General features: G+C 53.0%; 2 protein-coding genes across 2 annotated transcripts; one reads left to right on the forward strand and one right to left on the reverse strand.

The window, feature by feature from the left end:
• Window positions 1-1,172: 1,172 nt before the first annotated feature.
• On the reverse strand, window positions 1,173-17,387 carry XRCC2 (X-ray repair cross complementing 2). The gene is made up of 3 exons (XM_028526228.2): window positions 17,234-17,387; window positions 9,410-9,491; window positions 1,173-2,156 (listed from the first exon to the last, which is right to left on the reverse strand). Exons 1-3 carry the CDS (start codon window positions 17,270-17,272, stop codon window positions 1,432-1,434), a joined length of 846 nt encoding a protein of 281 aa, XP_028382029.1. The 5' UTR covers window positions 17,273-17,387; the 3' UTR covers window positions 1,173-1,431.
• Window positions 17,388-17,479: 92 nt separating this feature from the next.
• Window positions 17,480-23,234, forward strand: LOC114507696 (40S ribosomal protein S4, X isoform-like). Its single transcript, XM_036011062.1, has 2 exons — window positions 17,480-17,596; window positions 21,821-23,234. Exon 2 carries the CDS (start codon window positions 21,858-21,860, stop codon window positions 22,647-22,649), a length of 792 nt encoding a protein of 263 aa, XP_035866955.1. The 5' UTR covers window positions 17,480-17,596; window positions 21,821-21,857; the 3' UTR covers window positions 22,650-23,234.
• The last annotated feature ends 3,708 nt before the right edge of the window (window positions 23,235-26,942 follow it).

Consider the following 26,942-nt stretch of genomic DNA (forward strand, 5'->3'; position numbering starts at 1 on the left):
AGGGAGGAGGAGGAAGGAGAAGGAGGTGGGAGGCAGGAGGAACAAGGAGAAGGAGGGAGGAGGAGGAAGGAGAAGGAGGAGGTGGGAGGCAGGAGGAAGAAGGAGAAGGAAGGAGGAAGTGGAGGGAGGAGGAGGGAGGAGGAGGTGGGAGGCAGGAGGAACAAGAAGGAGGAAGGAGGGGGAGGGGGAGGAAGAAGGAGAAGGAAGGAGGAAGTGGAGGGAGGAGGAAGGAGGGGGAGGAGGAGGAGGAGGAAGGAGGAGAAGTCTCGTCCCGGGGCTCTGCAAGCTGCAGGTGAGCCGGAGGAGGTGCAGGGCAGGCGGCAGGCACAGGCAGAGACGCAGCCTCGCTGGGCCTGCGTTAGGAGAACTGTTAGCCTCAGGCCCGGCCTCTCTGCAGCGTTCTTTTTACGTCTCTGTGAGATGAGCGAAGTCAGAGCTGACAGTTTTAACTAAGCAGGGACCACACCAGTGAGCGCCCCACGAGAACACCACTGCCATTTCCTTCTCCCCTCCCCAAGGACACCTCAGACGTGTACGTGACTTAAGACCACCACATAGAGACTGCATGAGTGCCAGGACCCATCTATCAAACACTGATACAATTTCATTTCTGCTTGCATGAAAACCGCCCTGCCCTGCTCCAACGCATCGCCTTCCGGGCCCCTTGAGGCGTGAGCTCCCCGTCCAGCCGTCCTGGAGCCAGGGCACGCAGTCTCGTCGGGCTGGCTGGGGGCACGATCCGAGCCATTGCAGGGCGTATGGTGGGTCCGCAAACACTAGCGCCGCTCGGTCCTGGTACAGTTCCAGCACTCGCCTGTCACTTAACGAGCCGAGGTAAAAACTGCAAAACACTCTTCATGGAATTCCTTGTGTCCTGTGTCCCGTATTTAAGAAATGACACGGAAGCCCAGCCACAATACGACACCATCTCGGAATTCGGCGTAAGGAGCCTGGGTGAAAGGGCCCCAGCTTCCCATCGCTCCTGGCGGGAAAGGCAGGTGGGCGGCTGGTCTCCATCGCGTTTCCAGGAAGGCCGGGTCTGCAGAAGCATCTTCCAAGGCACAGTGTCCGAAAGGAGCTACATGTCAGAAATCAGAAATGCAACCTTCCCTGAACACATCACTGAGTTCCAGAAATGTGACACCAAGTTAAAAAAAAGAGTCCATTTTATTTGGGCTAAAATGAGTATAGGATTTATTTAGTTTTAAAGCAAGCCTGACATATGGTTTAATGGTCAGTATCGCTGTGACGGATCTCCAGCAACCCGGGAGCAGAGTACTCTAAGGTGTCGCCGTGCTGGGGTAAGAAGCCCACTCCGTGCGGAAACACTGGTGATTCCTTGGAGTGCACAACTTCAGAACTGAGCCACTGTAGCCTGTTAACGACTTTTTAAAACTTGCCTAATGTCCTACAAGACTATGTCGACCCATATCAGCAAAACTCAACCCCACTTTCTCCGATAGTAAAAAAGTGCTTCTTCACACTGTTACTCTTTAAATGACGTGAAACCAAAGAAAACTGGTTGGTGGCTTTAGCCCCGTCTTTGGAGAAGAAGACCCTGCGCGTCACCAGCCGCCGCCACGCCTTGCAGAGGTACAGCCTGTAGTCCACGCCGGCGTCCGCGTCCCCCGGGGGGCGGGAGGCCGAGGACGGGCCCTCGCCGGAGTCCGAGGCTTTCTGCATCAAACTCTGTGTGGTGGCCAGGAGCACCAGGCGGTACTCCTGGACCAGCTTCTCCAGGACCTGAGAACACCTCCTCAGGGGGGCCTCCTGCAGGCCCACGCTGTCCCCGCCGTTGGCCCGGTCCACCCAGTAGAAAGCCGACAAGCTGTCCACAATCAGGAGGCAGAGGGCGGGACGGCCACAGAACAGCGTCTCCAGGGAGTGGAGCGTGAGCAGCAGCTGCGGGCTGCCGCCGCAGTGCACCAGGAACAGCCTTGCGAGGCAGCGCTTGACGGTCTCCTCCGAACTCCGCGCCAGCCTGTGCTCCAGAATCGTGACGAGCCGGAGCAGATCGAAGTGGTAATCGGTGTCGATGAACACGACCTCTGTTTCCAGGCCGCCGTCCGCTTTTGGGAGTATGCACCGTGCTGTCACGTGATACAGCATCTCCGTCTTTCCTGTTCCTTCCGGACCGTGAAATTCAAGAATATCACCTGTGTAAAATTTAAAAACGCCGGTCAACATGCTGCAGCGCAGTAAGGGTGTAAATGAAAAGTCTGCAAAAATGTTTCAAGAGGCATTCACTGGAATGTAGAAGAAAATCTAGACCGTCTGCCAAAATAGGTCTGGGAGAACAACTAACTGCAAGTCGGTCAGACACTGAACCCAGAACGACAGGCGGACCGCAGCTCCGGGACTCTCCCGGGGAGGTGGCTGGCTGGCACGCACACACGCACGCACGCACACACACACAAGCGCGCACGTGCATGAACTGGTGGCGCAGAGAGTAAAGCGCCAGACCTGGGGCCTCCCCAAAACGCTGCTGCTTACGACGGACGCGCTATTTCTAGTGACGAGTCACCCAGTGTCCATTCTCTCCTCTTCCCTTAAATACAAAAGCCCCAGTTGGGGAAGGCCACGTGCCCACTTAAAAACTATGTTTCTTCGTCTCCCTTGCAGGGGGGGTCCCGGGTGCCTCGGCTGCAGCCAGCGAGGCATGCAGAGGCACCTGCCTGGACTCCCAAGCCCCGCCCTCCAGATGCAGGCGCCCTGTCTGCCCCCCGGAGGGGGAAGGGAAGCAGGCCGCTGGGAGCGGTGAGGAGCGTGGGGCGGGAGGACGAGAGGCACCCAGGCCCGGGGCCACAGCCGGCCTGCCCCCACTCCTGATGTGAGGACAACAGGCCTTGTCTGGCGGGCCACTAGGCCGAACGTCCGTTACATGCAGATGAAACAGCCCTACCTGGGGTTCTCCATGTTACGGGCTGTGGGTGGAGCTAGCCTTGACCGCGCCCTTCACACCTGCAGGCCGGCGGGCGAGGGCCCGCAGCTCTCAGGCCTTCAATGCCAGCCGCGTCCTCCACTCCACTGAAGACGCGTCTCCCACGGCCCGCGGGCCTTCCTCGCTGCTGACTCTCAGGAAACTGTGTCCACTCAGAACGGCGTCTGTGTCTGCGCCGTGAGTGACTCGCCCACCGTCGTAAATCCCAGTCGCTGCCCTGAGCGTGGAAGAGCCGACCGAGTCTTTCCACACAAGTCCCAGCAACTCCCTGTCACCGGGGACGGCACGAAGTAAGTAAAACACCAGGGCGCGCTGTCCCGCCTCCAGAGCGCTCCTGAACCCACTCGGAACAGCGCCTTCCGATTCCTGCCACGACTAGAACCAGACAAAAGTACTGTCATCTAATCTACAGCTGAAGCGCAGAACAGAAAACACTGCGTTGAAATGTAGATTCTTAGGCCTCAAACACGTATTTTGTGAATCCAGTTACTTTATTTCTTGTTATGGCTAATAAACCATTACATGTTGGAACAGTCACAAAAGATGTGTAAGAAATTTAGCAAGTTGCCACCATACTATATATAAAGTAATAGAAAGTGTCAGCCAATTTCAACAATCTTAAATATAGTTTACTATTCAAAATTTACGTTACAAAGGTCCCCCTCCAAAGATTCCAGCCTCAAGGAGTGAAGCTATTTTCACATCAACAGTTGCTCGTGGATGCTCGTATGAGACGTCATCACGGTGAGTGACTAAACCTGTATCCAGCCCCGATGTCAGGTTTACTCTCCAACCGCGGCCCTGGGGGCTGACGCTGCCCCACCTGAGAGCCCTCCACCGCCGTGCAGCACAGGAGAGCGCGCGACACGCGCCGGAGGAAGAAACGCTGCCGCGGAGCAGCACCGGCGGTAGCGCAGGCACGCTGGAGCCGCGGCTCACGGGACACAGCGGACAGTGAGAAAGACGGTGAGCGCAGTGCGCGCCCTGCACCAGAGCCCGGCCCGGCCCCGCCCCCGGGCGGAAGGCAGCCGCGGACGAGCAGCAGTGGGCCTTCCCAGAGTGCTCCACGAATGACACGCACTCTTCATGACGTGGCCGGGGCTCCAACACCACCATCAAGGCAGGAAGAGCGAACCTCATCATCTCCCAAGATCGTGTTCAGTGTGTTGTATACAAGGAGAGGCCCCCCCACAAAACAGGGACTAGCTCCTGGGGGGTGGGCCCCTGGTAGGACAGGCTTCCCCTGCTGGGTGATGTTCTAGGAACCCATCTGTGCCGGTGAACCGGCTGGTGTTGTTGTGAGAGGCTGTGTGCGGCTTCAGTGAATTTTTTTGGAGGCTCTTTCAACACATCTGCCCACTGCAGATGCGTTGCCCACTGCATGACGGGTGACTTACCAATGCACCTGTCCACGCCGCACCCAGTGCTCAGCAGATTAAGACCAGAAACAGCAGGGCCCCAGGCCCCACCCTCCTTACTGACCCGATCTCACCCCGAGCGATCTGTTTCCCTGGATGAAAAAAGCCCTCAAAAGGAAACGTTTTGCCTTTGTGGAAGAAGTGAAACAAAAAAGCAGAAGCACCAAAAAGCATCAAAATCGACAAGTGCAAAAACTTCTCAGCAGAGAAAAAAAAAGTTTCGACAAGTGTATTGCATCAAATGGAGAGTACTTTGAAGGTGGCTGGAGTTTAAACATGAAAGAATAAATACACATTTGTTTATAAATAAATTCTGTTTGGGGGGGTTGGCTACTTTATAAGATTGGGACTTGAATATTCTACCCCCAGCATACAACACTGTCTCTTTTTTATCAGGTGACTTTCTAAGAACTTCTTCTTTTTTCTTTTTTAGCTTTTATTTATTTATTTTTAGAGAGAGGGGAAGGGAGGGAGAAAGGGAGAAAACATCAATGTGTGGTTGCCTTTTGAGCGCCCCCTACTGGGGACCTGGCCTGCAACCCGGGCATGTGGTTTGCAGGCTGGCATTCAATCCCCTGAGCCACACCAGCTAGGGCAAGACAGGGGCGGTTTTCATAACACCTTTCGGCATAACTTGAGACACTAAGAGGTCTTTTAGAGAGCTTCCCTACATGGCTTGACAAGACTTCCTAAATCCACACATCAACCAAAAAACAGCTGATGTAGTATATGCTTTCCTTAGCTCCGTGGTTTGGCACAAGTAAAACTGAGGCAAAGTTGAAGGTTATGTCCTTGGTTAAGAGGTTATTAGGGCCCTGGCTGGCGTGGCTCAGTGGACTGAGGGGCAGCCTGCAAAGCAGAAAACTGCTGGTTCGATTCCAGCCAGGGCACAGGCCTGGGTTGTGGGCCGGGCTGGGGGTGTGCAAGAGGCAACCAATAATACGTTTCTCTACCTCTCTTTCTCCCTCCCTTCCTCTCTCTCTAAAACTGAGTAAATAACATTAGTAAATAAAAAAGTAAAACCTTTTTTAAAAAGAGGTTATTAGGTATATAAAAAGACACTCTTCTTCTATAGATTAACAGCAAAGCAGATAAAAAGGTCATTTATAAAAACTGGGGAAGTAAAATCTGCAAACTTGCAAATTACACGAGTATTATCATTAATGTCCCTGAACTAGGTGAGCTGCAGTCTCACTGTTTTTATAAACATTTACTATCTAACCCTAAGATCAAAAATCGTTTCAAAAGTGTGTTCTACGGAGGGGACACAGGCCTTTCAAATGTGTGTGGAGTCGCCAGCTCACGTGTGAGCCGAGACCAAAACAATGCACCCTTGTCCAGTGCAAGCACCGAGGCCGACAGTTTGTAGTAAACAACAAACAACAACAAAGACCCAACCCCTCCCCACACACACACACAAAACCTGTGCCGTTTGGCACTTGGAAAATTAAACGAAATCAGAAAATCTGGATGGGCTGGCCTCGACTGTTCCTCTCACAGACAGAATGCTGTAGAGAGAGAGGGTTTGGGTGACAGATTGTCAGAGTGAGCTGATGCATCTAAAGATGCTTCTGTCCTAAGGAAAAGGAAAAAACAGCCTAAAAACACATCATCGCGGTGCCGAACCACTGACAGTATAACAACATGCTGGGTTTGCAGACTGTGATCAGTCCAGCACCGAAGAGGCAACAAATCGGAACGTGGCCCCAAGTCACCATTCTCCGAAGGCGGCGCTGAAAACGCGCCCACGGCAGCTTTCGCGTCTCCCGGGACCCTGCGCCCCTCATCGCCTGCACCCCAGCTTCCCCGGAACAACAGTTCCTGCCGCGGCGCTGCTGCTGCGAAGCAGTCTCCATCACCCCCTCTGTCGGCTACTGCTCCGACCAGTGCTCACCGGACCAGCCCAACAGCCTGCAGATGTGCGACCGTCTTGAGTAAACTTCGTTAGCGCCTGAACGAGACGGTGTTTTCCAGGTTTCTACAGCCCTGGCCGGGCGGCTCGGCGGGTTGGAGCATCCTCCTGCATACCAGAAGGTTGTGGGTTCGATCCCTGGCTAGGGTGTGTACAGGAGGCAACCGATGGATGTTTCTCTCTCCCCCGCCCCTTCCTCTCTCTCTAAAAATCAATGAACATATCCTCGGATGGGGATTAAAAAATTAAGATAAAAATAAAAGCTCCTACAAATGTAATATTTGAATGTATAAACTGAGCTGCAAATCCATGTTTCAATGCCAATTTCATAAGGTTAAATTTACCCTTTCCTTTTGTCTAGTAGGTTTGATCAAAATCTGTCTTTTGTTGTTGACAGTTTAGAATTTTATTTGCTCGCAGATCTGCTCTACAAGAAATCTTAAAGGGAACCCTTTGGACCAAAGGAAAGGACAGTACACAGTAACTTGATCCAACTTAGCTAAGGAGGAGCACAGTAAATGCAATAACCACGTAAGCAAATAGGAAAAACAGCGTAAATGTGGTTTACATTTGTAACTTTTTTCATCTATCTGATTTGAGAAACAACTCCAATTATGTTAATACTTTTAAATGCTCATGGGCACGCAACACAGAAATGTATAATCTGTAACAGCACAGAGGGATGGAGGTGCAGCAGGGCAGATTTTATACGATACTGAAATCAAGATGGTTTTAATACAAATTAAATTGCTGTACATTAAGATGTTAATGGTAATCATCACGAAAACTAATGGTAAAATAATATTTTTAATTTTTAGAAGACTTTACTTATTTATTTTTGAGGGAGGGGCAGGGAGAGCAAGGGAGAGGGAGAGAAACGCTGACGGGCTGCCTCCTGCACACGCCCCGGTCAGGGACGGGACCTGCACCCCAGGCCTGTGCCCTGACCAGGAACCGAACTGGCAACCTTTGGCTTTGCCGCATGACACCCAGCCACTGAGCCACACTGGCCAGTTTTTTAAAAAATGTAACAATAATGTTAAGGACCTATGACGGCACGCTGGGAAACACCCACCAAACACCAAAGACCGTGGAGGAGGACTAGGGAAACGAGAACACAGAAGACAGAAGAGCACAGCAGAACGGGAGTCGCAGGCCCCACCCAACCGGTAAACCCGCCGACTATAAACGGTCCGCACGGCGGGACCAAGGGCAGAGACGCGCAGAATGGATGGAGTGCGAAGTGGGGGGCAGGCCGTCCATGGCGGGCACGCCTCACATTCCCCGCTGCAAGCACGTCGACAGTAAAAGCACGGAAAAAGACATTCTGTGCGCACCGCCAAAGGAAAGCCCAGGGGCTATTCTACTAATGGACAAAACCTGCGGGTAGAGACCGGGACGGACGTGGCTTTGTGCTGTGGGAGGAGACCGTGAGCCGTTCCTGCTGCCAGCCACAGTGCTGAGTGCCCACGTCTCTGTGAACCGGCCTCCGGAGCCCTGTCGTGTCGCTAACTGGACCCGTGTGCCCGTCGGCCAGCCCCGCCCCTGCTCCGGCCCAGCCCTCGGCAACCAGCGCCCTGCTTCCCGTCTCCGCACCCCCGGCCATCGCAGACCCTCCTGTGAGCCGGACCTCGGACGGACTTGTCCTTCGGCGACCGGCGCACCTCACTGAGCACGTCCTTAAGGTTCATCAGGCTCACCCACGCTGCGCCGTGAGACAGACTTTCCGTCCTTTGCAAGGCTGAATTATTTTCCCTTCCACGCACGCACCGCATTTCATTTATTCATTCGTTCGTCCAACATTTGGGTTGCTGCAACATCTTAGCTCCTGTGAATAGTGCTGCGGTGAACGTGGGCATGAAAATATGTCTCCAATGCCCTGCTTTAAATTCTTTGGATAAGTCCCCGGAAACAGAATTGTTGCGTCATGGGGCAGTTCCACCAAGTTGAACACGGAGTCGCTGTACAACCAACCTAGCAGTCAGGCCCTCTCGTAGGCAGTACCCTGGAGAGCTTAAAACACGTCCATCCAGAAACCTGTACAGAAGCAATTACAGCCCGGCTGGTGGGCTCAGTGGACTGAGCGCCGGCCTGCGAACTGAAAGGTTGCCGGTTCGATTCCCGGTCAGGGCATGTGCCTGGGTTGCGGGCCAGGTCCCCAGTAGGGGGGCGTGCAAGAGGCCCCGACTATGTATCTCTTACACATCAATGTTTCTCTCCCTCCCTTTCCCTCTCTCTAAAGTAAACAAAATCTTTTAAAAATTAAAAATAAATAAGTAAAATATAAAAAAATAATAATTACTACAGCATTATTCGTAAGAGCCAAAAAGCAGAAGCAACCCCAACGCCACCACCGACGAGCGGTAGCCAGACGGGCTGCGCGCACGCGGGAGCGCGCTCTCCTACGGCAGACGGGGGCGAGCGGCTGGTGCGCCTTGAAGGGCCTGCGCGAAGTGCACCGAACCGGGCCCAGAAGACAGACCCGCTCTGTGCGGTTCCAGCGATCCGAAGGGTCCCGGGAGGAGCACCGGTTAAGGGTCGGAAAGCGGGTTAGCCGTCGCCTGGGGTGAGGGGTGTGGGGAGAAGTGGGGGCAACTGCTGACAGGCACGCGATTCCTCCGGGCTGACGCGAACGGTCTAAGATCACCGCGGCGACTGCTTTGCTGTGGGAGCGCTAACAATCACCGGGCTGCGCCCTTGAGTGGGCGGGCTGCCTCGCTATAAAGCCGCTGCATTTAAGAAGCCGGCCCAACACACTCCCTGCTCTCTCAGTCCCCGGGGACGCGACACCCACGGGCGAGCAGGTGCGCAGAGCTCTCCCCACTGCAGAAACACGACCGGGACCCGGGGCCCCGCAGTCTGTCCTGCGATTCTCCCAGTTCTCGGGGGTAAAAAACGCTAACGGAATCCCCACAAACACGGCGCGTTGGGGTCGAAGGAGCCCGCCTGTTCTGAAGATGCGCCACAAGCGAGCCAAGCTCCCGTCACCGGCCGTGGACAGGGCGGGCGCTGTCGTGACCCGTGGCCGAGCGTCTGCAGCCGCCCGCAGCGCCTCCCGCTGGGCGGACGTGAGCACGGGCGGAACCACGCGTGGCGCAGGACCTAAGGTAAGGCCCGGTACTCTGGGGCCGATTTTACCGTGCACGGGCGAGTCTTCGTCCGCAAACAGGCACGGCTCCATCTCTTTCAGGGACCTTCTGCCTTCGAGCCGGGCAAGGAGCTTCAAAAGGAAAAAAGGAGAAAAGGAAAAGTCATTACTTAAAAATATAAAGTCCCCCCAAAATCCACATCGATATAATTTTTCCAGAAGTCTATAAAGAAGGCGTTGTATAATTTTGAGGACTTGGAGGGAACCATGAAGTAGGAAATGGGACTGAGGAGAAAAGTTGTGCTCATTTATCCAGAAAAGAGTTCATTTTCCGTTAGCACACCGAATGCCCACGGCACGCGTCCCTGCCCGGGGGGGGGGGGGGGGGGGCGCAGAGGGCAGTGTGGGCGGAGGAGCAAGCCGCTCACCGTGCGTGCGACGTGTCCGCCGCCTCCAGCCCGACGGCTGTCTTTCCCACCACACTGCCACGCTGCCTGTGGTCGGTTCGCAGGCCCCAGCCTTCACTTCACCTGCCCATCACACCGCTGGCTCCTCATCCTAGTGGAGGGCACGGGGGAGGGGCGCCTCCCTGACGCGGGTGGGTGGAGCAGAGGCGGCGGGTGCAGAGGCTACGGGTGGCGCAGCGTGGGGCCAGCCACATGCAGACTGCAGCGGCTGGAGCTCGCAGCACGCACCAGCAGGAGGCCCTGAGCCCTCGGGAGCAGGAGTCGGACCGCAGCCGGCCTCGGCTGCCGAGTTCCGGAGCCTGCCCAGAGGCTGTACACAGGGCAAGGGCGGTAAGCTCCACGGCGAGAAGCCGTCTCTGAGTTCAGAGCAGAGGTTGGCCAGCAGCAGCCCCTCGGGGTCACTTCCTGGACTGGGGCTTCTCGTCGGTATCACCCTCACTGGGTGCCACTCTGGCGCTGCCCTCCCGGAGCGCGGCCCTGCCTTCCTCCCTCACAGGCCCAGCTCCTAAACCCTGAGGGTCCCGTGAGACTTGCAACCAGGGGAGCGATGGGCAGCAGCAGCTCGTCTGGGTCTCACCCCCACCCTGTCTCCAAGGCCCCTTTCCTCGCCTGTCCAGTGAGCCAGGGCCTCCCGCCTAGGGTCTCTCCTGTCGCTGCTTCTGTCCTAGGCCCTGCCCTGTTTCACCGTCCCCAGACTTAGTATAAAACAGCCTCTCAAAAACAAACAAACAAACAAACAAACAAACAAAGCCTGCCTGGCACTATGTGAGTAGGAGCCTTTATGACCCAACTTTTGAACCTCATCTTGGTGGCTAGCTGGCGTGGACCTGAGAGTGCACCAGGCCCGGAGAGCGGGCTGCGGCGGCCGTGGGAGCGGGAGGACAGCCTGCATCCCCGCCGAAGCCAGTGACAGCAAGCGGGACTCGGGGACCGACAGGACTGTCAGTGCAGGGACGGACCCACAGCTGCCTCTCCGGTTTCTGAGTCAGCAGCGGGGACAGGCCGTCTGCACAGCACGAGCTGGAGTGTGTCACAGCCGGGAAGACCAGTGGCCACGCTTCCCGTTTCTGTCCCCGAAACACGCCACTTGCCGAAGTCCCCAAATACGAGCAGAAAACATGGGAAACTCTGGCGCAAACCCGACGACTGTGACAGAAACTGAAGTCCACGATCCGGAAGCGCACAAAGAAGAGCCCGCTGGGCGTCTGGGGGGAAGGGACCAGGTACATGCCGCCTCCATGGCCGTGCTGCTCTCAGGGAAGAGGGACACCTCGTGCAGCCGTCAGGTAACACGATGACGACAGACTTCTCTTGCGTCCCCGAGCAGCCTCTCCGAGGCCCGGAGGCCGTGGGCACGACCATCTTGGTCTACTTGGCGATTCACAAATATGGCGACGTAACAGGTTTGGCACCCAGTTTGTAGACCGGTGCCCCCAGGTCTGTCATCGGAACCACAAGCACCTAACGACTGACACGACTTGAGCTCAGTGTGCAATCGGCCGCACCCGACTTACATTCTCCCCGTCACTGGTCCCACTGTCTGTTACTCTGTCTCTCAGATGAGATCTCCAGTGGACGCCAGAGCCGGGATCTGAGCTCTCGGCCCTGGAGCCCAGAGTCCCACTGCGCCGCACAGCCTGGCAGCCAACCCGCTACCGCCGCGTCTGAGCCCGAGGACAGGGACGGAACAGAGCCCTGGGGCTCCTCACTGAGGCGGGAGCCAGTCCGAGGCCCAGGCCACCCTCTGCCTGCCAGCCCGCCCACCCCCCCGCCCCCAGTCCTCCCTCCAGCCGCAGCCGGGAGGCCCAGGGTCCCCACAGCTGCAGCACTGGAGCAAGGGCACAGTCCGCAAAAGCAACAGGATTCGGCTACACGGACCATCGCCGGCACACATTTCAGGGGCGTCACGCATGTGCCAGTGACAGAGAGGGAGGGGCTGGGGACACAGCGATGAAGCAGACCCGGTTCCCGTTCCCAAAGACCATCACGGGGCAATCGAAAGGTTAAAAATGTACAACCAAGCATGGCAGGCGTGGCCACAGAAGCTCCCGGGGGTGCTGGGAAGGCAGGAAGAAGGGTGGCCAGCCCTGCCCCTGGGGGTGGGGGGTGGGCACGTGTAACTCTGGAGGACGGAGCTGGCACCGAGCTCTCCCAGGTGCGCACTGATGGCACAGTGCCTCTGTCCTCTCTTCCTGGAACGCCCTTTCCCTGTTCCCAATTTACATCCCCCAAGGCCCAGACCAACGGACGGACGAGCAGAGATTCCACACTCTCCAAGGCCCCTCCTACCATGAAGCTATTACTGTTCTTAAGAGCCTGTGTCCTGATGTGGTGAACACTTAAAAGGAAATTGGCTGGCCCCCAACTCCAAAATGCTCTCCATTTGGCAGAAGCTGGGTAGCTGCCCGGTAAACCGACAGAAAACAGGGCACAGGCAGGTAGAGGTGGGGAAGCATGAGGAACCTCAAGCTACCCAGACTTTCACACACCTGGGTAATCTGTGCCAACTTGCACTGCACAAAAAGAGCCTGTGAGAATCCTTACGGCCATCCTCGCAGTTCTAACACTCAGACAAGGGCCACCAGAGGCAACCATACACCCCCAGTGCCTAGCAGGCGGAACACCTAACACAGAGGTGTTTTTAAACATGTTTTGTTTTGGAAAAACTTACCCTCCGGCAGGGAGGAGAGCTTAAAGAGCAAGTTAACCAGAAATAAATGGCACTTTGGCAACTGTGTATCTAAGACGTATCTGGATGAAGGCTCACTTCCCCGACCTTTTGCGACTCCTCTGTTTGCAGAGGGCCACCAGCAGCAAGGTCCACGTACCCAGGGCCACCTGCAGAAGCCAGCCTGCTGCCCCACACAGGGCTGGGTTCCCACCCACGGACCGAAGACAGTTCTGAACACTCCCGCTACTTCGGGCAGCAGTGTGTAACTATCGGGCTGGCCAAAAAGTCCACTGGGTTTTTCTCTGTACCATGATGGCTCTGGTAGAGCTTAGCCACCTTAAACTTCATTCGAAACACTTTCGTTAGATTGTATTAGGTCAGCTTGTCATATCAGCATGCATTTTTAAAAACATCAAAACTGCTGAATTTTTGTGCAGTCATTTTAATATTGAAGATGGAAGAAAATATACAACATTTAGGCATATTATACTTTATTATTTCAAGGAAGGTAAAAACACGACTGACACGCAAAGAAAGATCTGTGCGGTGTGTGGAGAAGATGCTGTGACTGATCGGGGTGTCAAAGGTGGTTTGCAAAGCTTCTTGGTGCTGCTGACATTTTGGCCAAACAACCCTCTGCTGTGGGCTGTCTCACGCACTGGAAGGTGTTTAGCAGCAGCCCTGGCCTCTCCCCACTAGCAGCCCACAGTGGGAGGCAGCCAACATACTCAAAATATCCAAATCAATAAGGTTACTGGTGGAAATGAAAACTGTGTCTTTTTCTTTACGGAAAAAACTAAGTGGACTCTCTGTCCAATCCAGCAGCAAACCCAGGGAAGTTCGGAGAGCAGCTGCACGGCATTGACAGAAGGAGAAGGGCAGCCCTGTTACCATGTGCGCGACCGGTGCCACTGGCCCTCGTCACGGCAGCCCTTTGAATCAGAGGACCGTTCCTCCCCCCTAGGAACCAGGCTCCTCTGGCGAATTGTCTTCCAGGGCACAGTGCCAGGCCTGGCCCTTCCGTCAGGTGTCTGTCTACATTGCATGTACAAACAACTGTCACTCATACACTGCGTGGTTAAATTCCATTGTTTCTTAGTACAACATATTCTTGAAGGGCTGCTGCTTTAGTAATTAGTACTTTTAAAAGCAATCACCCTGCCCTGGATAGTGTAGCTCAGTTGGTTGGAGCATCGTCCAAAACCCAAAGGTCACAGGTTTGATTCCCGGTCAGGGCGCGTGCCTAAGGTACAGGTTCAGTCCCACGCAGGGGCATGTACAAGAAGAAACTGACCAATTTCTCTCTCATACTGCTGTTTCTCCCCCTCCTCCCATCTCCTCTCTGAAATCAATGAGCATGTCTTTGAGTGAGGATTAAAATAGATAGATAGATGCAATCATCCCATAAGAAAAAGAAAATAATTATATAAAAGTCAAGCAAAAGTTACTACATATACCTGATAAGCAGCATCAATGTCTAGTGGAAATTGTAAGGTTAAATTTTAAACTTAGACATTCCACAAGTTGGTAACTCCATTAAATGCACACTTACAACTTCATTATGGACCACCCCGGGTCCTACGTGGAAAACCTGCTCACAGGAGTGGATGTGAAACGGTGGGCGCAGAGGCAATGAGGAGGTGACTGCGGTGACGCAGGTGACAGTGACCGGGAATAGCTGCCGTCAGGGCAGCGACAAGCGGTCAAACCCATGACGTGTGTCGAACGTGCAGCAGACGGAATTAGCTGATGAACTGAACGTGGGCTGACCCGGGCACGAGAGGAAGAGAATTCGAGACCGACTCCAGGGTTCCTGGGTTCCCGGCTCCCGCCCCAGGAAGCGGGGGCCACCATCTCACGGGGCAGGGGGCACTCGGGGGCAGCAGGCTGGGCTGGAGGGGACGGGGTGGTAAATCTAACTTCAGTTGGAGCATATCACGGTTGTCTTCAACTTCTTTAACTTTTGAAAACTTTCAAACGTTCAGAAAAACTTTACGATAGTACCGTGAACACTTGCACACCTTCACCTGGATTCACTTACTGCTGAATAAGCAATCTGCCCAATCTGCTTCCGCTTTTCTCTGTTGCTGGACCACTCCCCTCGAATACTCGGACTCACTGCATCTCCTGAGAAAAAGGCCCTCCTCCTACACGAGCGCATCGCAACGACCACACTGACAGGGTCGGCGTTGACACGTACAGCTCCCTCCTTTAACACACCCTCTGTATGTACGTTTCCCCTGGATCCTGGCTTCGGTCACGAGCAGCAGGCCAAGTCTGGGTGCCGACCGGACACCCGCTCGGAAATGTCGAGAAGAAAACAGAACGTGTGCCCGGCACTCAGGAGGGGGTTGGACTTGACGTCAGGTGTTTTGAAGCGAGAAGTGAACTAGTGACTACAGACATGTGGGTGGCCCTTCGGTGCAAAAGCAAGATAAGAACGGATGCCTCTATGGTAAACTGTATTCAAATGCTCGCTTTCTGTAAACCAAGGGCTCATTATTTAAGTTTCCTACTCTCTCTCTGGCCCACCGCACATCGTATCCCTAGGATCTGTGGCAGTATTCTCAGCAACTTTGCTTTCCGCGAAGAGCCGGAGTGAAATGTCCTTTCCCTACCACTCACAGGATGTTGGGGAGGCCCGCTGGCGCACAAGGTGGTCATCCCAGTGAATTACACCGGCGAAGCAGCTTAGTTCCGTTCCGCCGGGAGTTTCTGCCTTCAGCTATCTCCCCCAGCCCCACGGCTCCAAGTAGAATCCCTAAAGTAGGCTAATGTGCACAGAAGGAAAACACCACCCGAATGGATTAAGCGCTCAAGGGAAAGGAGGCGTGGTTGGTTTTGTTAACGGAAAGGAAAAAGAATACAGGAGCACCTGTTATCCAGCTGCCCGTTCCTCTCTCCCCACCGACTGCACTCCGAGGTGACAGGAGCGTGTCAGTCTGGCGTCAGACCTCTGGACGGGCATGGCGGCCACAGGGTACGAGGGTCAATTCTTTGTTTAATCATCTGACGGTGCTGGGTTCCCGTTTTCTGGGTTCATTAGGCTTGTGCGGACTACAAAAGTCATCCCAGGTTATCCTGGGTTTCAAATGATCATTTAAACAAATAAGGTTGTAACTGCAGTGGTTCTTCTACCAAGCGGCGGCTCCGTGCTCGAGGAGCTGGCAGACTCTGGCTGGCAGGCCACACCCGAAGTAAAAGCCGTGACAGAGCCCGCGGCAAAGCCTACATGGCATCCTTTGCTGAGCGGTCTCGGAGCACTGCTTCTGAGACAGTCCAGGGGCGGCCCTGGACTCCACTGTGACCGAGACACCTCCGCCCCAGAGGCCTGGCTGTGGCTCTTGGCTTTCAGCCACATTCCGCAGTCGAAATCAACCTGACCACATCCTTACGGGGCAGAATATAGACGCCAACATCCCTCCCCAACATCATGGTCTGCAGCGTGGTCGTTCTGTGTATGGAATGGTAACTAGAGTACTTACAGGACCTGTGTGGGGTCCACTGACCACGGAAAACACCCCGGGATCAACTCCCACCTGAGGACCACCGGGGACACCTGACCTCACCCTCGTCCCCAAGCCACACAGCTGCCCAAGGCCCTCCCCTAGGGGCCACCCACACAAATCCCTTGCACACAAGCTCTTTGCAACCAACTCAGCCTGCCCGGTCCTGTCCTGAGCCTGGAGAACCTGGCGTTCACGGTCCGGTCATGCTTCCTCCCCTCCATAGAAGACCCTTCCTCATCCACTCGGCCTGTCTCCAGAGCTCACCTCCCAGTACCGTCCCCAGCCAGCCACTGGCTCTGTTCCACCTACACACAACGGCTGGCAGGCCCCTTCCACCAGCCACGCACTTGCTGCTCTCCGCTCGGCAGGCCACCCCTTCCGTGCCAAACTGACTTCAGATGGTCCTTCCCACTGCAGCTCAGGGCCTCCTCCAGCTAGTGTCCCGTGATCCCGCCCCTCTAACGGACCACATGACATACACAACCCGACATGTGTAGTGCAACCTCCCTTTCTGGTTCTTTACATGGCACGAGGTGTTTCTTTTGTTTCTGGCTTAACCGGTGTGTGACACACAGCAAGCGCCTGGCAACTGTTGGTTGGATTCCCGAACAAATGCTTGCAGGACATCAAATGGTGTGTGCTGGTCTGGAGAAACTGAGGCAGGAAATGTAACCGCCCGTTCAAGAAAAGCGAGCATAAATGCTAGCGCTGGCAACTGCTCCCTTTTCCGGGCTCCTCTCACCTAGTGACCGCCTCTGACAGTAGTTAAATTGCGACAGGTTTGGGCTATAGTCCTAGCGAGTAGAGAGCCCGAATTTTATCTCCATCTGTGCACGCAGAAAGTCGTGCATCTACGGGACTGAATTCATCTGTCTCTGCTCCGAGAATGCGCTTTGTAGGCCACCCGTCTCGGAGGACTCCGCGTCACCGGGCGGCTCCAGGTGCATAGGCTGGGGGTGCACAGGTAGGGAGGGATGAACAGGTGGGAGTGCACAGGGGGGATAGGGCGCACGGGTGGGGAGAGGCGCACAAGTAGAGCGTGCAAAGGTGGGGTGCACAGGTAGGAGTGCACAGGTGTGGGGAGTGCACAGGTAGTGAGGTGCACCTGCGGCGGGACTCTAGGCGCAGGGCGTGCCCGGCCCGAGGCCGCGCTCCCAGCCTCCCCCACCTTCCGGCTTCCCTCGCCCCGTCCTCCTTTCCTCTCGCTCCCACCCCGACGCCTCTCACCTCCGTCCCGGACTCCGCCCTATAGAAGTCGTTACACATCGCCCCGAAGGCTCGGCGAACCTGGCACTCAACTTTCCCGCCACCGGCGCCATTTACCGCGGGCGACGCCGGCTCCGCCAGCCAGCCAGCCACTCAGGCGCGCCGACCCGCTGACCCGGACGCGAACGTGGGCGCAGCGCCCGCCCCCCGCCAGCCGGGGAGGAAGTGGGCCTGTGGCGGAGGCGGGTTTGCTCGGGACTGGGCATGCGCAGGAGGCGGGCATGCGCAGCAGGGCGTGGAGTCCGAGGACGCCGGACGCCATCGTGGGGCGAGACGCGGCGCCAGATCATCCTCTGCTCACAAACTTCGTCTCGTGTTTATTAGGTAAAACTTACAGCATGTGCTTTCATTTCTTTACTCTTAGCAAAACTTTTAGTGAGTACGCGGCCTTTTCCGGTCCGTTCTTGGGTGTAAGGCCTCTGGCTGAGTGTGCGGCTCGTGGTGAAGGCTGAGAAAAACGACCCTACACTTAAAAGAACTTTTAAAATACACGGAGCCCGCGTAGTTACCTAGTTTTTGGGGGGGACGTGGAGGAATTCTATTACTGTCGGTTATCAAGCGTCCCCTCGTTAAGGTAGGTGTTAAATAGACACGTGAATAGGTGGAGCTGGACGGATGTCGAGCCCCCATAGGCCAGGCCTTGCGCCCAGGTCTGGGAGTACGACCGCGGGTAAGGGATGTGCCTGAATGGAGCTGAGTGATTTCCTGGGACGTGTTTTTTTGTAAAAAAAACGCGCTTTTCAACGGCTGCGTGTGTCGTCTTATCCTTACACTTGCCTGGGATTAAATAAAGAAATAACGACTATAATAACAGCAATGGCGGCCAACACCTACGGTGCTGAGTGTCTGCCAGGCAGGGCCCTGGGGGTTTATTTGTAATATAAATAACAAGTTTTGTAATATAAATAACCCATTGAATCCCCGCGGGCCTGAGGGGCGGGCACGGCTACGATCCACGTTTTAGGGCGGAGGAAATGGAGCCACCGGTTTGGCTCACGTGACCATGTGGACCGGATTGTAGCGGATCAACACCGTAATGGAAAGGAGAAAGCAAAGACGACGAATACATAGTTCCTTAAAAACACACACACACCCACAGTTGGCTCTGAAGGAACGAGGTAACGTAGGAGCTAGAAAAATGTGTAGTAGAACTACGGGTCCCTTAAGAAGGCGAAGAAGCCTGGGGCCTGTTTGAGTGCGGATGGGAAGAGCCCGGAGGCTACCGTGACTCACGGCTGCTGGAGGGAGTCGCAGCCAGAGGAGGAAGGCGGGGAGTGGGGAGTTCTAAGAGGCAGCTTTGTCCTCTCGTCCACTCCGAGCAGAGACAGGGCGTCGTGAGTTCGGGACAGGGAGCCCACAAAAGCGAGGGGTTCTAGGCCGAGGGCATCTGCTTTTCCGCGGAAGGAGAAGGCAAGGTAGTGGAAACCCAAGCGTCGGAGTCCTCTTGTGGAAGGAGACCTACACGAGTGTTAACGCCTGTGGGCTCTGCCGAGGACCTCCTTAGGGATGAGTTTTGGTCCACTCTGCAGCAGTGGGGTTCCTGAAACCAAAGTACTGTGCTGCTGCAGAGGATGGCAGCCGCTGTTTTAAATGGGGGGTGGGGGGGGTGGGGAGGGGTTCCTGCAGCGCGCCTTGTCTGCAGTCACATTTAATACGCTGCACGTGTCAGTACCGTGTTTTCATCATAAGGAGTTTTCCCTCGTGAGTTGCCATCCTCCTGAATTCCAAGGTGAATTTTCTGAGTTCACTGTGGATATTGAGGTCAGAAACTGCTGGAATTTTCATCCTGATGCTGTCACTTATTAGCGTGGTGCATGTTATTTACCACCCTGGACCTTTGTTGACAAAGTGCTGTAATGACAAAGTGAAGTAATGTCCTACCTATGGATTCCTACCTTCCTGCCTGTGTTTCTTAGGGCAGCACTTAGCATATTGCTGGAGAGACAGTAAATACTTAATATCTGTCTGCTGTTCCCCATGATGGCAGTGATCAGGGCCCCATTAAGAGATGAGCCTGTCTTGTCATTGCCCAGGAGGACTAACCATAAAGGGGGTGGAATTTCTCCATGTATTAAGATACAAGAATGGGAGATGGAGAAGCATGTTTATTGCAACCCCTTTCGAGGAGAGTACTGCGTGTGGTGGAGGGAAAGGCACTCGGAAAGAGGGTGAGAGGAACAGCAGGGGAGGGTTAGGGTCACCACGTGCAGGGCAGAGGACTGTGATGGGAAGCGAGGGGAGCCAGCTGGCACACCCCCACCGCCAGCACTCTGCCTTCTCCTACCTCCTCCCACACACAAGCAGAATTCTGAGTCTGCAAAGAAAAACATGGAAAGTGTGCCAGAGTACGGTGCTTGCTCGGCCGACCAAGTCCACGAATGTCAGTCCAGCTCCCATGGTGTTGGTAGTGATGGCTTGAGCTCAAGTCCTCTTTGAACTGGGGTCTCGGATTTCCTGTCCTAAGTCTCTCTCTCTCTTTTCTCCTTAATTCTACAAGGTGTCGGAGTTGTTTAGTGAACAAAGCAAAATCATGCCTCCTGCCTATTAAAAAAGATGTGGGTTCCCTAACTGAAGTCTCCCCTTTGGTAATGCAGCCCACTCCAGGTTCAAGTGGCACCTGTAACCACTGCAAGGAGAGGCTGGTGTTCTGGGTGCTGCTGTTGCCCTGAGCAAGGCCAGCGTGCCAGCTCACGGACCCCCTGCAGTTCTTGGTAACCCGCCCACGACAGTCTGTACCAGGGTAGATTAAACTTCTGAGTGAACGGGGCAGACGCTCAGAGAAGCACGAACGGGACTGTAATTGAGACAGGCAGGAAGACCGTGATTCGGGATGGTGCCCGGGTGCAGCCAAAATAGGTGAATGTGCTTTTCATTCTGAACTGAAAACTTTTTATGCCTAGTTAAGCTTGCTTGCTTGCTTGCTTTTTAAAAATTATTTCATTGTTGTTGAATTACAGTTGTCTGCATTTCCCCCCTAGTTAGGCTCTCTTAATAAAGGCTTGGGTCTAACTTCTATGATGTGAGGAACTAGAAGTTTAGACCTGGTAATAATAATGCCCATTCTAAATGGTAAGAATTTAAACTGGTCGCATTGACCATTAATATCAGAGCAGTTTTCTGGAATGAAAAAGTTTTCACCCATTTATTCTTTAAAAAGCCTAGGGAATTGTATGGGCTTACGAAATGTGTCTTGCAGGTAATACTAATGTTTCTCATTGTGTCGATTAGAATATTTTTGGCTACAAGTCACAGAACACAGCTTTTACTGATGTAAATAATAAATGGAGCTTACTGGATCACACAGCTGCACGTCCAGAAGTAAGACAGACTTCAGGGCTAGGTTAGTTGAGAGGCTCAGGTACGTAGTACCTAATTCCTTTTTTCTCTGGTCAGCTTCTTACGCTCTATCTGTGTGTCCTTATCTGAAACTTGGAACAATCAGGCAATGAGACTGGGTCGGTTAGCCGAGGCCTGAGCCACATGCCCAGCCCTTAGGCCCCGGGGTAGAGGTGTGTTCTTTCAGGGGTTATAGGCTCTGTGGAAAGGGGCAGATAGCAGTAAAGGACCACAACAGAAGGAGAGTAGTCAGGGGAAGTGGGGTGGATGCTGCGGGGTCAACCTCTACCTCGTTAGGCCTCCCCAGTGAGGACACTTCGGTACAGAGCCACATTTCTGGGTCACCCTGTATACACACTTCTGTACAGAGTAAGTCTTTCCTCACAAAGAAATCAGTATTTTAGAAAGAAGGCTTTACAGTTGAATAGTTGCTCTGTGCTAGATGAGTTCTTTGGTCCCCACCTGCGGGTGGAACTGGTCTAGTCCGTTAGGCAAGCACCCGTATGGGTGGGCCGTCTTGCACCACAGGGCCTTGCAGTCACCGCTGTCAGCGCTCCGGAGACAGCACTGGTCTTGGAGAATGCGCGCAGCACTGGCGTGAGTTGCTGGTGGAAATGCAGGCACGTTCCGTCACTCTGGAGGGGAACGCGGCAGTCTCTAACAGAACTAGACATTTAACTGTTTGACTAGGAATTTGTCCTCAAGTCACACCTCCAGTTCCACCCCTAGGCTTATGCCCTTAAATCCACTGACATGGGTTTTAAACACGGAGATTTAAAGACCATTGTCTGCTCTGCTCTGCCTCTGTGCTGGCTCTGTCTCTGACTTCCATGCGACGGCAGCCTCCATCGCTTCCCCTCTGAAGTGAGGCCCCTGGAGTAGATGGTAGCTCCGTTCCGGACACTGTGCTGCTCGTTCCGTGTGCGGCGTGACTTCCAGCCCTTCCCTGCAGGCTGTTGACACTCCCCCCGCCCCACCCCATCTCACAGGTGGGGGCCTGAGGCCCAGAGAGGTTCAGCGACCGTAGGGTCCTGCAGCTGATGAGAACCCAGGGCTACCTGAGGGCGAGGTAACGTGGGTAATAGCACGTATTTTAGGTGTACAGTTTTGTGATGCATCATCTCTGCATTCTACTGTGCGCTCATCCCCCAGAGTCAGGCCCCCTTCCATCACCATATATCTGACCTGTTTGTGATTTTTTTTCCCCTTTAAGCAAGAAGAGGGTCCTCTTTCCGCGCCCAGCGCAGCCATGGCTCGTGGTCCCAAGAAGCACCTGAAGCGCGTGGCAGCCCCAAAGCACTGGATGCTGGACAAACTGACAGGCGTGTTTGCGCCCCGGCCGTCCACCGGCCCGCACAAGCTGAGGGAGTGCCTCCCTCTCATCATCTTCCTGCGGAACAGACTGAAGTACGCGCTCACGGGGGACGAGGTGAAGAAGATCTGCATGCAGCGGCTCATCAAGATCGACGGCAAGGTCCGGACCGACATCACCTACCCCGCGGGCTTCATGGATGTCATCAGCATCGACAAGACGGGGGAGAATTTCCGCCTGGTCTACGACACCAAGGGCCGCTTCGCCGTTCACCGTATCACGCCGGAGGAGGCCAAGTACAAGCTGTGCAAGGTGAGGAAGATCTTCGTGGGCACGAAAGGAATCCCCCACCTGGTGACCCACGACGCTCGCACCATCCGCTACCCTGACCCCCTCATCAAGGTCAACGACACCATTCAGATTAATTTGGAGACGGGCAAAATCACTGATTTCATCAAGTTTGACACTGGTAACCTGTGCATGGTGACCGGCGGCGCCAACCTGGGGAGGATCGGCGTGATCACCAACAGAGAGAAGCACCCCGGTTCTTTCGACGTGGTCCACGTGAAGGACGCCAACGGCAACAGCTTCGCCACCCGGCTCTCCAACATCTTCGTCATCGGCAAGGGCAACAAGCCGTGGATCTCCCTGCCCCGCGGGAAGGGCATCCGCCTCACCATCGCCGAAGAGAGAGACAAGAGGCTGGCGGCCAAACAGTGGGTGAAGTGAGCCCGGGCGGCCGGGCCGGAAGAGCCTCTGTGCAGTTAAGGTGACCCAGCGTGAGAAGAAGGTGGTGGGCGGACTGACGTGTTCGCGGAGACGTTGATGATGCAGAACCTGCGTTTCATGCCCTTTTCCTGTGGGACTTACCAGCTACGCGAGTATGACAGTCCCCTCCCCTGCAGCCACTCTCACTCCAGCCCCTTCCTTTGTCTGTGTGCCCCAGGGTCGGTCACCCACCGGCACCGCCCGCGTGCGGCCAGCTCTCCGCCCTGCAGAGCTGGTTCCGCTTGTTTATCCCCTTCCGGTCACGTTTCTTACCCCGTCTCACAGTTGTGCGGAGACAGCGTTCCACGTGTATTCGTAGGTTTCTTGCCAGATGAGTAGTTTCGTTTTGAATGTTTATGTAATTGCAATTGAAATTTTAATATAGATTTTAGTTAACGTATTAATACTGGTTTATTAAATGTAGCAAGTACACCATACCAATGTAAGATGTTCCTACTTGGTGAAGCTGGTTCCAGATACATGGGAATCTTACCAATTTTTCTGTAATGTAAAATTATTTTAAAAAATAAAGCTTATTAAAAAATATGTGTGTGCAAAGATGAGAGGTTCATGGATAAAAATGGGCTGTTTAAAATGGTAAGTTAGTGTGCTTTATCACCTTTTATATTGAAACTAAAATGGGGGGTAAAGTGTGGCAGATACCACAGTATCTTTACTAGCTTTGTTTTACTTTTTAATAAGATTTTATTTTTTTATTTTTAAAGAAGGAAAGAAACACCAGCATGTGGTTGCCTCTCACATGCCAGCTGGGGACCCGGCCGCAGCCTGTGCATCTGCCCTGACTGGGGGTGGAAACGGCGGCCCTTGGGTTTGCAGTCCGGCGCTCAGTCCCCTGGGCCACACTAGTTTTGTTTTAGAAATCTCAATAACTCTCATGTTAAAAGAACAAAATATTTCATATACATTGTAAGTTCATCATAGCTTATAAATTTATTTTTAACTACTAGGGGCAAAGGATTGTTCTTTGCCTTGTTTAAATAATGCACAAAATTAGGAAGTTCATTCCTGCTTATCTCCACAAACCTTGTCAATCTGAAATACCCTCACTTTTGATCTTAGCATTTGTGAGGGATAAATAATTGAAGAGCACAGAATTCTGGGAATAGCCGAATAGCTTATGCTCAGCACTAAGCTGTTGCCAAATGTCCTTAGGCACCCACCCAAAGTGTACACCGAAAAGCTGTCGGTTGGCATTGGGAAGAGAGGCGGCATGGATTAGAATTGAGAGTCAAGAAACGCAGCAAGAGGGTGTTGTCAGTGCCACTGCCGGTTAAACCGCTTGCTGGGTGTTTTATGAAGTGCAAGACAGCGTGAACAACTGCAGGGACAATGTCGAACAGAGCTCTGGAGTCGGCTCATCCTGCGTGATGGACACATTATGCCTGTTGATTAAAAACTGCCCATTTCTCTGACCCCACAGCCTCTGTCCACTACCATTCTACTTTTCCATTTTATGAGTTTGACTATTTTAGGTACCTTAAAATTTTTTAAAAAAGGTTTTAGGTGAAGAGAGGGAGAAAAGGAAAGAAACATCAATGTGTGGTTGCCTCATGTGGACCCCACTGGGGACCTGGCCCACAACCCAAGCATGTGTCCTAGACTGGGAATCAAACCCGTGACCCTTTGGTTTACAGCCCACGCTAAATCCACTGAGCTACACCAACCAGGCTGAATTTTATTTTGATTGATTTTAGAGACGCGGGGTGAGAGAGAAACATTGAATTGTTGCTCCACCCATCCATGCACTCACTGGCTGATTCCCACAGGCACTCTGACCATGGGTGGAACCCACAAGCCCAGTGCATCAGGACGGTGCTCTAACCAAGCAAGCTACCTGGCTGTAAAGCTTGACTTAGATGCTTCACATAAGTAAACTTGGGCAGTATTCAAAATTCCCTTTTCCTAAAGGCTGAATACTATTCTCAGGCTGTCTCTCCTAGTGGCCATAAGGATTTTGTGGTTAGGGACCAGGATTTATTTATTAATAATCACAATGCAATATTAGATGAAGGATTGAATTAATTGCTTATGGCTTTCCTACATTATAGTACAAATGTGTGCATTTTCTCAATAAACCGGTAATTCTTCAGCCCTGCAGCAGGGTGAGGAGAGAGGATCATATCATTTGGGGGACTTGAAACTACAGACGCCTTCGCATTCTGGTGTGTGCCCCCTGCTCCCATCTCCTTCAAGGAGCACCCTAAGGAGACCACTGGGTAAGAGTATGTAACTCCGGAGTAGTAAGGCTGTTGGGTAAAAAGTGGAGTACCATTATGGAGCTGCTTGAGTCAAGTACAGGTGGCTTCTCCTTGCCCTTTGCCCTTTGTCCTAACAGGGTGCCTGGCACACAGTGGGTGCACAGTACCTGGTGGAGCGAATTAGTAAAGGTACTTTATCATGTAGTTTCTAGCTCACTGTTCTGACCATTTCAAGATATTTCTGGATTCCTCTGTTTCCATTGAGAACTCCGCTGTTCATCTGACAGTTGCTGTTTGGAAAGTCTTTCTCCTCTGGCTGAACTTAGTATTTTTCTCTTTGTCTTTGGTTTTTATAAGTTCTACTGTGATATATATCTAAGGATTTTTCTTTGTAGTTTTCTTGCGTGGTGCTCATAAATCTGCTTGTGTCTGCAGTTGATGTCTTTCATCAGCTTTGGAAAGTTCTCAACCATTATCTCTCCAAATACTGCTTCATCTCCATTCTCTGTTCCCTCTCCTTTAGAGTTTCACTTAGATAAAAGTTAGTCCCCCTACACCTGTTCGTTTCTCCTCCATGGTGTCCATCCTTTTGTCTCTCTGCTTCATGCTAGATATTTTTTTCTAGCCTATCTTGTGATTTATTAATTCTCCAGAAGTCTAATATGAGAGTAAACTCATAGTGTACTCTTAATTTTGGTTATTTTTAATCCTATTATTTGAAGTTACTTTTGTTATAGTTTCCAATTCTTTGCTGAGTTCTAGAGTCTTTGATCTCTAGAAACATTCAGCACAGTTATTTTTACACTTTTGAGTAAGAACTCTTGTTATTTTGCCCTGACTGGTGTAGCTCAGTGGATTGAGCACCAGCTTGTGAACCAAAGGGTCGCTGGTTTGATTCCCAGTCAGGGCACATGCCTGGGTCAGCCAGGTCCCCAGTAGGGGGCGTGTGAGAGGCAACCACACAGTGATGTTTCTCTCTTCCCTTCCCCCCTCTCTAAAAATAAAATAAATAAAATCTTAAAAAAAAAAGTTTTGTGAAACCAGAATTAGAAAATAATATATATATTTTTAACCCATTATTTTGATCCCTTATGGGTCTGTTTCTATTGTCTTGTTTCCCTGGGTTTCAGCTGACTTGGCCTCTCATAAGCTTATTCTTTATTGTGTGCAAGACATTGTCTGTTAGTTACTGCAGAAGTCATTTGAATATATTCATGCTGTATTTTGCTAGAGAAGACTTATTTCCAGTTGCTTTTGGCAGGTGCTCAGGGACCCTGGCAATTCCAGGTAAGGTGACTCTAACACAGGCCTTGAGGTGACCGGAAGCTGTGCTTCGGCTCATTCTTACCCCCAGGGTGGAGCCCTTGAACTTCGGTCCCAGAGTGTGTGGGTTTTTTCCCCCCAGAGCTCCCCTTCGTTGTGGGTTCCCCCTCACAAGGTCGTCTCAGTACCTGCTCAGCTTCTCCGTCCTTCAGGTGCTTTTCCAGTGGCTGGCAGACACCACGGGAGGACAGGAGACCCAACGCTGGATGCGCCTCCTCGGGTTCAATGGATTCTGTGCTGTGTGGGCACCCCCCCGCCGCAAGCCTTCACACAGACCAGTCCCGTCTGTTGTGCGGCTTCTCTGAGTGTTCTCCGTGAGAGCCCTTCCCCATCCTCTAGTCCGCCGTTTTTAGAGCCTACCCCCTTCAGTCCTGATTAAAATTGTACCTTGACCAGATAAGCTAACACACACAAAAAAAGACAAGAAACATTTTATTTTTAAATGTCAGGTTTTTTGCTTCTTTGCTCACTGGTGAAAAGGCTATTAAAGCCCTTTCTAAATAACTGAGAAGCAAAGCAGATGGTGAAAATGAGAAAGGAAAAGATCTGGTTAATTCACAAACTGCATTAACCTGAACAATGGAGGTTAAAAGAAAAAAAATTCTCAAATGAGGTTGAGTGGATATTGTCCTTTTTAAAAGGCATTTGTAATTTGTTTTCTGAAGCAAATGTTTCTTTATGCCAAGCATCAGGTACTCAGGTAGTTCATCAA

Source organism: Phyllostomus discolor, chromosome 10, assembly GCF_004126475.2.
Source record: "Phyllostomus discolor isolate MPI-MPIP mPhyDis1 chromosome 10, mPhyDis1.pri.v3, whole genome shotgun sequence".
Taxonomy (NCBI): domain Eukaryota; kingdom Metazoa; phylum Chordata; class Mammalia; order Chiroptera; family Phyllostomidae; genus Phyllostomus; species Phyllostomus discolor.